Genomic DNA, 12,311 nt, shown 5'->3' with positions numbered 1-12,311 from the left:
TTCCACTCCTCTCGAACCAAAATGATTGCAGAGCATTCTTTGAAGTTGGTAGTACAGGTATTTTCCTGGCTTCAACATAGATGAGATGGTGTTGTGTTTCTTTTAGTGGTTAATTTTGGTATCAGGAATGTCCCCCTCCCCCCCCAAAAATGTGTTCTTTAATCAACCATCTTTCCTGGAAGGCCAAGGTGCTGCTTCTTTTTTCTTTCTTTTCTTTGCTTTTTTTTTTTTTTTTAACATATTTTTGTTGATTTCAGAGAGGAAGGGAGAAAGAGAGAGAGATAGAGACATCAGTGATGAGAGAGAATCATTGATCGTCTGGTTGCCTCCTGCATGTTCCCTACTGGGGATCAAGCCCACAACCCAGGCATGTGCCCTGACCAGGAATCCAGCCATGACATCTTGGTTCATAGGTTGATGCCCAACCATACTGGCCAGGTAAAGTGCTTCTTTATCTAGCAGTTTTTAAAGGGGAAGCTCTGATAAATTCGTACATCCCCAACACATTACCCTTTTCTGTTTGTCTCCCAGAAGGACAGTCTCTGTAGTATACATGCCTACTTCATTTTATACAACCAGTTGATAAGCTGAATCAACTTTCTGTGGCATAATTTTACATGTAATAGAAAGATGCATTTATTTATGCCATCTTATGAAAAGAATAAGCATTTAAAGGCAAATAGTAATTTCCTCACCTAGATTCCTACCCATTAAAGTAACATCTATTGGCAGGTTTCCAGAGTTTAGCTGGATTTTCTCTGCAGTGGTTGCTATTACACATTTTCCTTCTTAGCAGTTTATTGGGCTTCCTAGAGATGAAGGGGAGCAAAGCAGCTATAAAAGGTGAGTCAGCTCAGGTCTGCATATTCATATTAACTATCTAGCTATAGATTTCCAAAAAACATTCCATTTCTTTTTAATTGAATTCTAAGACTGTGGCATCTGTGCTTTGGCCAGGAGGGGGCAGACAGAAGACAGGCAGTGCTGCTGCATGATGAGGGCCAGCAGGGCCCAGCCTTCCGTGTTCCCGCGGTCATCCTGGGAGCAAGGGCTTGTGCAGTCCTTTCCTCTCGGGGAGCATGCCAGGAATTACTTGACATCAGACCCATGACTTGGCTCTTAGAGGCCTTCGCTGTGTGTGGAATGCTGGTGTTTACCAAGTTACTTATTCCTCAAGCCACCAAATCTGGGGGTTGAGTTTGTGTTTTTTTTATGGTTCCCGTCTGGGATCACAGTAAGAACTTTCAAAGGGCTAACTAACTGGTAACTGTTACTTCGACGTATTAGTAACGCGAGGAACACCAGGGACCATCAGGATGAGTGAGGTAAGGCTTCTGCCCGTCAGGACAGCTTGGTCGAGGGTGAGGCCGGGAGAGAACAGGGCACAGTAGTTACAAGATGGAATGTGAAAGCCGCCTCGGCCAGGACCAAAGGAAGGACGAGGGAAAGGAGGACGCTTTTATGCAGGAGCTAGTATCTGTGCAGAACCGTGAAAGAGATGGATTTAAACCATCTAAAAGTATTTCTTACTATAAATGTAATGCGTCTATAGGTTATTGGAAATTTGAAAAATAGAGAAAAGAAGATTTAGCAGTAAACTCACCACCTAGAGATGACTGTTAGTGTTTTCTTCCAGTCTCCCCCCTTTGTACACATACATCTTTCAAGGAATGTATATATATTGAGTATATACATTTTTATTTTGTTGCCCCAGGTTAGCAATATAGTATGAGTATTGTCTCCTGGGTGTAAGATTTTGATAGGTGAGGAGAAGCATTTGGCAAAGGGAACATGTTTGAATGGTACAGAAGTAGGAAAACTGGGTCTGTTTTGGGGAATAATAATCAAACCGATTTTTGTGGAGTGAATGCTGGGAAATGGTCATTGATGAGGCTGGAAAGGAAGGTTGGGAACAGCATGGTTTGCCTGAGCAGATGAAGGAGCTTCTGTTCAGGGAATATTCATCGCTGGTAACAGTTCATTAGTAAGTCCCCTGAGGAGTCTGGCTGAGAGGAAGCAGTGCTGACTGGAGATTGGACAGACCTAGCTTTACTAATAAACCTCTGGGCTGCTGCACATGAACAATGAGACCACAGTTCCCTCTCAGTAACACGAGTGGAATACGACTGTGCCGTTCTTGGGGGGATTAAGGGAGACAGCAGGAGCTGGTCCAGGGAGACATTCAAGCATCATTCATTCCTCTGGGAACTCCTGTTTTGAGACTCTGTGGCTGTTAGAGTAGCCCAGAGGGGACCGTTTCTGCGAGGCTAGTACGGAACGCCTGGAGGTTCTGCTTGAATGAGAGCTGCAGCATTTCTAAAGGCCTGCAGCTCAGCAGATCTAGCTAAACTACAGATTGGAAGTGCAGGCCCACAAATGAGTTAATTGGCTTTGCTTTTTCTTGAGTTCAGCTAAATCCCCCCCCCCCCCCCCCCCCGCGTCAGCTACAATGTTGAAAAGGTTAAATGGTACTGAAGGTCTTATAGGGGAAAATAGCTTCTCTTCCTCTACCTCCTCATGCCCCACTTCCAGTCCCAGGAGACCACCACTTTTGATTTCTAGAGCTCTAGTTTTCTGGTATTTCACTTTTCATTTCTGCATAATAAATGTATTACTTTATTTCTTCATATGTCAATTTTAGGTAATATCTATGGACCCCATTGTTATTGCTAAGGATTTAGCTCTCATAGCTCTCTTCTCCCCCTTACCCATTTTCCTCCTATATCATCATTTTATTGATTTATTTAATATTTAAAAAATATTTTTATTGCCCTGGCTGGTTTGGCTCAGTGGATAGAGCGTCAGCCTGCAGACTGAAGGGTCCCAGGTTCGATTCCGGGTCAGGGCACAAGCCCGGGTTGCGGGCTCGATCCCCAGTAGGGGGCGTGCAGGTGGCAGCCGATCAATGATTCTCTCTCATTGTTGATATTTGTATCTCTCTCTCTCCCTCTCCCTTCCTCTCTGAAATTTTTGTATGTCCCCTGACGGGATCGAGCTCTGACCTGATCAGTGCTCAGCCACTGAGCCACGCCAGCGGGGCTATACCATCATTTCAAATAGAATTGAATAGTATTTATATTATCACAATTTTATAAATAGTGCATTTATTTTTAACTCCTTTCCTGTTCAGCTTCATGTTTATCCTGAAGTGTCTGATTGCTTTTTATTCTTTCTTCTTACCATCCATAGTTCTTAATTTTTTTCCAAACACTGTATCTTGGGAGTAAGGCATTCTTCGGAGTTTCTCCTTGTCCCAGAGACTTAACCTCTGGAGCGCTCTCTTCTCTGGTCTGGACCAGCGCACTTCTGGAATTCTTTGCTAGGTCTGAGATTAAAATCTTGTGTCTGTCAGTTGTCATTATGGACAAGTCATAGGTGTTAGAGGATGTCTCAGGAACCTGACCAGTAGATGGTCTTGGCCCTGCTGGTTGTGTGATCTTGACTCGCTTATTTATTCTGTTGGCAATTTCTCCACCTTCTTGACTCAGAGGGTTGCACTGAAGTTAAAGCGAGGTTATATAAACGGGAAAGCTATGGAGGAAGTCCTGTGAGTGTACAGGTGGGCCAGGTAGCTCATCCACAGCGAATTTCTGTCCTTACGACCTCCTCCGCATATCTGTCTTTGATATTACCCTCACTGCTGTTTATATTTACTCACACACTCAAGCACATGCTCTGTTTGTCCAGGGAAAGGAGCACAGAGCAGGGGAGAAGGGTGAAGGGCGGTTCTCTCAGGCACATGCCTCAGGCCGATTCCTGCGGGCTGTACCTGGGAGAAAGCAGGGTGCCGCCAGACTGATGCTGTGGAGGAAGTACTTTAGGGGGCAGGTTCCGAGCATTTTTTCTATTTATTTCATTTTACAGGTAATTCTGACATCTCTCCTACATGCAGGGCACTTTGTGAGAAGTACTTATGTTGAAATAGAATGTGAAATCATATGTGAAAGCAGCATAAATAAATTTTGGGGACTCATTTTTTTACTTCACTTAAAAACAATATTTTTATTGATTTCAGAAAGGAAGGGAAAGGAAGAGAGAGGTAGAAAGATCAATGATGAGAGAGAATCACTTATCAGCTGCCTCCTGCATGTCCCCTACTGGGGATCGAGCCCACAACTCGGGCTTGTGCCCGGACTGGGAATCGAACTGGTGACCTCTTGGTGCCTGGGAAGAGGCTCAAGCAACTGAGCTGCACTCGCCAGGGCCCACAATTAATCTTGATGGCATTTAGTGGACGGTCTTTTGCACCTCTGAATCAATTACTGTCATCAGGAGGATTTGAGGCCCTGGCTGGCCAGGCCCTGCAGCCATTTATAGAGTCAGCCTCACTGGGAACATTTAAGCGGAAAATGGGAGCATGAGAGGCAGGTGCAGGGTTCCTCAGAGAAGACCTGAGTTCTTTCAGCAGAAAAGCGGCAGTAGATGTGGAGCTGCAAAAACAAGTTCACTTCAAGACCCCACAGGACCAGCGGGTGGCTCTGCCCCGGCAGGTGCCCGGCAGTTATTTTGAATTGAATTAGAGGTGTTTGCAGGAGCCTAGAGCCCTTATGATCGCCAGTGTAAGTTTCCTATTTCTGTTGTCAGAACAGGAGCTTCCCCCAGTTTTATAAATGGGTCTGTTTAATTTAAATGCACTAGTCTTAAAAACCTTGAATTCCTCCATAAGGGCTAACGATCCATGTATTATTACTTCTAAATTTCACAGTGGTTTACTAAGTGGGTTTGCTATATAGTCCACTTTTGCTTTATTACTAGTTTTAAGAAATAATAAATTCTGCTATGTTGGGTAGAGGTTGTAAAGTTGTGATTATATTTAGACTTGTAAACACAAAGTCTTTTTCTAAAAACATTCTGTGACTATACACCAAAATGTTGCCAGTGTTTAACAGAGCGTGATAGGATTATAGGCAGTTTTTTCTTCTGCTTTCTGTCTCCCACGTGAACATGCTGTAATACTGCTGACATAAGCTGGGTGCTGTTATCCTCAAGCCAGTCCTGACCTGGACCGCCCGAGGTCCTGTTCCTTGGGGCCCCTTCCAGCTGCCAGCGCTGATCACTCTGCAGTTGTGCTTCCCTGTACTCAGAAGGGATGCACATTAAATCTAACCCCGGGTGAGAGATGGATGCCTAAATCTAACCTTCACAACGACCCTGTTGTACACTGTTTAGGCTAACTGGGACACACAGCTTTATCCCATGCTTGGCACGTATGCAAATGAGCAGTTGGCCCTAAATGGTAGTTTCTGTAAAAAGGTCACGTCTATACCTTAGCCAGATGAGTTAAGTTCCTGCACCTCAAGACCAAAGCCCATAAACCCTTAAACTGCTCAAGGCCATAGCCCATTTCTCTGTCCCTTCTCTACCACCATCACACTATGACTAACAACCTGCATGTCTCACTGATCACCGAGGAAAGAGGAGAGCGGAACTTAAAGGGCAGGCACAGGAGAAGTGTGGGGACTAGGGAGCAGAGCCTACAAGGTCCCTGACTTCTCCCTGGCGTTTCAGCCTTAACTTAAGGACTGGGTCGTCACAACCTTCCAAACGCCCCCCTCCCCCAACCCCTCCAAAAAACCTGCCCTGGCAGCTCAGTGCTGCCCTGTGGCCCGCAGACCTGGGTGGGAGCAGTTCTTCGCAAGCACGGGCTCTGGTGCTGCAGCCTGACCCCAGCACCGCTGGGCAGCGCGTTCACCAGTACTGCCTACCTGGACTGCCTAACCCCTAGGAACAGTGAAACAAGACAGGAGAGGCCCCAGGCCTGTGGAGCTTATATTTCTTTGTTTAAATCTTCACTCGAGGATTTTTTTCATTGATTTTTAGAGAGAATGGAAGAGAGAGGGAAAGACAGAAATATCCATGTGAGAGAAGCACATCAATTGGTTGCCTCCTGCACACACCCCGACCAGTCGGGGAGGAGCCTGCAACCGAGGTATGTGCCCTTGACCAGAATCGAACCCGGGACCTTCAGTCTGCAGGTCGACGCTCTATCCACGGAGCCAAACTGGCTAGGGCTGGAGCGTATATTTCCAAGAAAGACCATAAGCTATTATATAAGTAACTAAATAGAATAATATAGATTGTGATTAGTTTTATGGAGGGGAAGGTGTGATAGGGAGTAGGAGCAATAATCTAGCCTGGGCCGGCTGATTGGGAAAGGCCCTTCTGATGAGGCGCAAGCGACACAGAGAGAGGATCCTCCCTGACTTCGGAAGTGTGAAGGCCCGGTCTGCCTGGGTCAGTGTTCTTAGTTCCTGTGAGTGTCAGATGGGGCCGTGTAGGTCGGGCTGGAGGAGGAGTGGAGCTCACGTGAGTTCGCAGTTGACTTGCAAGCTGCTGACGCTCTTTGGCCTGCAGTCTTCTCTGGGCCTGGGGCTGGTGGACGGCTGTTGGAATCCCTTTCTGAGGCTGACATGTTACGCTTCTCCCTCGGAGCCAGGCAGGCGAGTTGCTTAAAGCACAGAATTGCCGGGGGCTCTCACCCTCCCCTCGCACAACTCTGAGTGGCAGTTCCTTCAGCTTTACAGCCTAAGCCCACCCCTGATTCTAACTTTTTTCTAGTCCCATGGAACGATTACTTGGCCGATGTATAAACTTAGCTATATTAATGGTGCTTATTGGTGCATTATTCTGAACAAGCAGTGTCCCATTGAGACAGATTCTCCCCCAGCTTTACTTACGTTTCACATTTACGATCTCCACGCGTGAGTTACGCCATGGTCTAGGTAGGAATTTCTGAATACTAGCTCATGTGCTATCCACATTTATTTTGGTAAATTCTTTCTCTGGCTGCATCAGCAAACCTTGTAACAGCATTTGCATGTTTTCTGTTCTCCTTTAGAGCAATCCAAAGTGTTTGTGAAGGTGTTTACTGAAATTGACCGGATGCCCCAACTCCTTGCATACTACTACAAGTGTCACAAGGTGAGGCCTGCGCAGGGTCATGCTTGTGGAATGCTAGTGTTCATGCTCACAGGTAGAAGTTGCCTCCTTGCTCTGACTTTGTCTTTTCATTAGCCAGCAGGGGGTGCTCGGGGTCCAGCCTGGGCATTCAGTCAATTGCCAGTTGGAAAAGGAACATCAGTTTTGGTCTCTCTTAGATTTATTTACAGCTGGATTTCATTTATAGACTGAAAAGTTGTTTTTTCCCCTCTAAGAGAGATTCATGTCTTAAGCTTTATTATGCCCTCAGCCAGCCATGAGAATTTCATATATTGCCTAGGGTTGTTGAAGTTAGGTTCCTGAAAAACTTGACAGTGTCCTGGGCCAACCTGATTTCTTTCAGGTCCGATGCTCATGTGTCATTTAATCAGTAGTGTTAGGACTTGGAGCTAAAACACAGCCCCTTACCCCCCTTCAAAAGGGTGGAGGCCTGCTGTGGGAAGTACATTGGCCTGCTTTTGGAGCAAGATAAAAGGAGAAAGGGTCACTAGAGGGAACAGATTGGGTTTGGATTGATGATCAGAGCAGGTAACTATAAGTGGCTTTTCCTGTCTTCTTTGGAAGTGCACGACCATCGGTGGGGCCATGCTTGCTCAGGATAGGAGGCGGCAGTACATTGCTTGCCATGGTGGGGGACAGGGCGGTTTAGCGGGCAGCGTGTGTTGGTGTACCCAGCGGGGCCCCTTTGTTCTGCCTGTACAGGCGCAGCTTGTAACAGCTTGGCAAGAGCTGTGCCAGAGCGACCTCCCCCTGGAGCGGCAGCTCACCGGACTCTACGATGTCTTACTCGGAGCTTGGCACACACAAACCCAATGGGCTACGCAGGTAACAGCTCGCTTGGGCTCTGGGGAGAACAGAGCCTTGGTGACAGGAGACAGGTATCTGCTCTGGGAGTGGCCTCTCAACTGCCGAGCACCCCTGAAGAGCCTCCTTCTTGCTGCCAGCATGGAAGGGGTTAAAGATACGCTTCCAATCCCAAGGCAGTGAGGCCTGCAGATCTGTTAAGGCTCTTATCATCATTCTTGTCTGTATCTTAAGTAGAATCTAATGGGCAGTGCTAGTTGTAGTTCAGCAGGGGAGCCGTGGAATTCCTGAGGCCATTATCTTCTGATCGGAAAGCAGGCGGCTCTTGGTCAGGTGCTGTTTGTGAGAACAAGATCAAGATCATTTTTATCTTGACTTTGGATAAAATTTTCCTGGGCTATAGTTAGTTTCTCTTGTTCTCACAATACCTTGAGAGTTAGCAGAAGAATGTGGTTTTACAAGCACCCTCTGACTTGGGTCAGAGGCGAGACTGGGCAGCTTATGTGAAGCGGAACCTTTTCACCATTTCTTTCCAAAAATCTCTAGCCATAAAGGGTGTGAATTATTGTCCCCTTGTGTGTTTTTTTTTTTTTTTTAATAATTCTTTATTGATTTCAGAGAGGAAGGGAGAAGGAGAGAGAGAGAGAAACATCCATGATGAGAGAGAATCATGGATCGGCTGCCTCCTGCACGCCCCCGACTGGGGATGGAGCCCGCAACCCAGGCATGTGCCCTTGGCTGGAATCGAACCCGGGATCTTTCAGTCCGCAGGCCGACGCTCTATCCACTGAGCCAAGCCGGCCAGGGCTCCCCTTGTGTTTTTATTGATTGATGGATTTTATTTATTTATTCTAGAGAGGAAAGAGGGGAGAGAGAGATTGAGAGAGAGAGAGATTGATTTGCTGTTCCACTTAGTGATGCATTCATTGGTTGATTCTTGTATGTTCCCTGCTCTGGGATGGAACCACAATGTTGGCCCATCGGGATGATGCTCTAACAACCTGAGCTACCTTGTCTCAGTGCCAGGAGGCCCCTGGGTCTTCCTTTAGAAGGGAAAGGCTACCTGACTTGTGAGTGATGGCTGACTGGGTCTGTTTATGGTGTGACTTACATATTTTTTCAAACTTAGTTGTGAATCCCTCTTTCGATGTTTGTCAGTCATTTGCTGGAGCGAACTCAGCTGCAGTCGGAGAGAAGTCCTGCAGGGTCATGACATGCAAGGTGGTGAAGCCATGTCTCCATCCTCATTTCTTCCTCCTTCAATCACCCTAATTCAGACGGAAAAGGAAACTGGAAAACACCATCCTGTAGAAGTTTCAGTGTTTGTGAGCCCTGTTTCACTGGCCCTGTCCACCCGTGTCCTTGCCTCTTCCGCTGCTAGCACGAGATGGAGACAGTCCTGTTCATATGTACAAATGTTCTTCACCATCTAAGAGAAAGGATTTAGACTTCCCAGACTTCTGTTCAGGCCGCATCCACAATTTCGCAAGCTGTGCATTTATGCTAGGTCATGCTTTGGGCCTGTGACCCACTTTCTTTTCAGGATGTAAGCATGGGAGGTGGTGGTCCTCTTCTGAAGTTCAGTCTAGTGCAAAAGACACCAAGGGTGCTGGGGTGACTGTGTCTCCTTCAGATACTTCCCCTAGTATTTTACTATGAAAACTTTCCAACATATAAGAACTGGAAATAATTGTGCATTGAGCACCCGTGTACCCACCTCCCAGGTCCCACAGTGAACAGCTTATTGCATTAGCTTTATCACAGATCTAGGCATCTGCCCATGTGTCTGTCCTGTCATTGACCCACCTTATATTTTTATTGATTTCAGAGAGGAAGGGAGAGGGAGAGAGAGAGAGAGAAGCATCAATGATGAGAGAGAACCACCCATCGGATGCCTCCCACACGCCCCCCACTGGGGATCGAGCCCGCAACCTGGGCATGTGCCCCTGACCAGATTGGACCTGTGACCCTTCAGTCTGCAGCCAACACTGCATCCACTGAGCCACACCAGCCAGGGCAGTCCCCTTTTTTCCTCCATTGACGCCTTTTAGCTCGCCCTCGCCCCCTGCCCCAGGCCTTCACCATCTTGTTGTCTGTGTCCATGGGTTATGAATATATGCATACAAACAACATGCATATTTTTAACTAGAGTTTAATATTTGTTTATGCTTTCTTATAAAATTGGGGAATGCAGTAATCTTAAATATGCCATTCGATTAGTTTTGACAAATGCAGCTATCTGTGCAGCCTCATCCCTATTAAGGTACAGAACATGAGACCACCACCTAGAAAGTTCCCTCATGCTCCCTCCTCGTCAGTCTGCAGCAGCACCTGGGAAGGCATCCACTGTTCTGCTGGTTTCGGTCATGAGTCAGTTTGCCTGTGTTAGAATGTGATATGAAGGGAACCTTGCAGTGTGTCTTCGTTGTAAGGCTACTTTCAGTGCGCTTTTGGAGACTTATTCATGTGGTTGTGTGTATTAGTAGTTTGTTCCTTTTTAAGAAAATATATTTTTATTGATTTCAGAGAGGAAGGGAGAGAGGGAGAGAGAGAGATAGAAACATCAATAATGGAGAATTATTGATCGGCTGCCTCCTGCACACTCCCTACTGGGGATCGAGCCTGCCACCCAGCATATGCCCTTGACTGGAATTGAACCCGGGATCCTTCAGTCTGCAGCCAACACTCTATCCACTGACCCAAACCAGCTAGGGTACCACTTTAACCATTTTTAAGTGTACAGTTAAGTGGCATTAAGTATATTCACAATGTTAACTATCACCATTATTTCCAGAACTTTTTTTTTTTTATCATCTCAAACAGGAACAGTGTACTCATTAAGCAATAACTCTCCATTCTTCCCTCCCCCATCACCTGGTAACTACTAGTCTACTGTTCCTATAAATTTTCCTATTGTAGATACCTCATGTCAATGGAATCATACAATATTTGTCCCTTTGTATGCCTTATTTCACTTAGCATATTTTCAGGCATCATCCATTTTGTAACATGTATCAGAATGTCATCCTTTTTATGACTGAATAATAATTCCATTGTATATATTTTGTTTATCTATCCATCTGATGAGAGACACTTGAATTGCTTCTACCTGTTGGCTATTGTAAATAATGCCGCTATGAACATTGGTGTACAAATATCTATTTGTGTTTCTGTTTTCTTTTTTTCTTAAAATCTTTTTTGTTGTTGTTCTTGTTGTTAATCCTTACCTGAGGATATTTTCCCATTGATTTTTAGAGAGAGTGGAAGGGAAGGGGAGAAACACAGAGAAAAACATCGATGTGAGAGAGACAAACCGACTAGTTGCCTCCCGCATGTGCCCCGACCAGGGCCGGGGATTGAGTCTGCAACCGTGGTATGTGCCCCTGACTGGAATTGAACCTGGGACCCCTCAGTCCACGGGCTGCTCTATCCACTGAGCCAGACCCACTAGGGCTGTGTCCCTGTTCTCAGTTCTTTTGGGTATACCTAGGACTGGAACTATGGGGTCATACTGTAATTTTTTGACATTTTGGGGAGCTGCCAACTAATTTGCGCTGCAGCTGTACTATTTTTATATTCCTACCAGCGATGCACAAGAGTTCTAATTTCTCCACATCCTTGCCAACACTTGTCTTTTTAAAAAATTTTTATGATAGCCTTCCTAGTGGGTAATGTGGTATGTCATTTGTATTAGCTTATTTGGAGATATGTCTTTTAAAAAAATATTTTTATTAATTTCAGAAAGAAAGGGGGAGAGAGAGATAGATAGAAACATCAATGATGACAGAGTATCACTGATCAGCTGCCTTCTGCACGCCCCACACTGACGATTGAGCCTGCAATCCCGGTATGTGCCCTGACCAGTACTAGAACTGTGACCTCCTGGTTCATAGGTTGACAATCACTGAGCCATGCCAGCCGGGCTGGAGATAAGTTTTTTAAAGTATTTTGCCCATTTTTGAGTTGGGTTGTTTGTTTTAATGTTATTGAATTGTAGGAGTTCTTTATATATACCCCTTATTAGATATATGACTTGAAAATACTTTTTCCCCATTCTGTGGGTTGTCATTTTATTCTCTTGATAGTGTCTTTTTGTTTTTATTTATTTATTTAAATATATTTTATTGATTTTTTTACAGAGAGAAAGGGAGAGGGATAGAGAGATAAAAACATTGATGAAAGAGAAACATCGATCAGCTGCCTCCTGCACACCTCCTACTGAGGAAGTGCCCGCAACTAAGGTACATGCCCTTGACCGGAATCGAAACTGGGACCTTTCATTCCTCAGACCAATGCTCTACCCACTGAGCCAAATCGGTTAGGGCTTTTTTTTTTTTTTTTTTTTTTTTTTTAGAGAGAGAGAGGAAGAGAAACATTGATTTGTTGTTCCAACCATTTATCTATTCACTGATTGATTCTTGTATGTGCCCTGACCAGAGATTAAACCTGCAACCTTGGCATATTGGGAAGACACTCCAATCAACTGAGCAACCTGGCCAGGACTTGATAGTGTCTTTTGATGCACAGAATTTTAAAGTTTTGATTTTGTACAACTTATTTTTTCTTTT

The 12,311-nt window shown here is 45.4% G+C and overlaps 1 protein-coding gene across 1 annotated transcript in view; it reads left to right on the top strand.

Annotated features, from left to right (window-relative positions):
- The window catches only part of COG7 (component of oligomeric golgi complex 7), a 70,977-nt gene that overhangs the window by 13,686 nt on the left and 44,980 nt on the right, over positions 1-12,311 (top strand). The window contains exons 5-6 of the mRNA XM_079785783.1: positions 6,839-6,921; positions 7,642-7,764. Of these exons, the coding sequence (XP_079641909.1) occupies positions 6,839-6,921; positions 7,642-7,764 (206 nt within the window). The remainder of the gene's footprint in view (positions 1-6,838; positions 6,922-7,641; positions 7,765-12,311) is intronic.

This window comes from Cnephaeus nilssonii (genome assembly GCF_951640355.1).
Source record: "Cnephaeus nilssonii genome assembly, chromosome: 2".
NCBI classification, from domain to species: Eukaryota; Metazoa; Chordata; class Mammalia; order Chiroptera; family Vespertilionidae; genus Cnephaeus; species Cnephaeus nilssonii.
The sequence above is the reverse complement of the archived record's forward strand: the minus strand, read 5'-3'. Positions and strand labels throughout refer to the sequence as shown.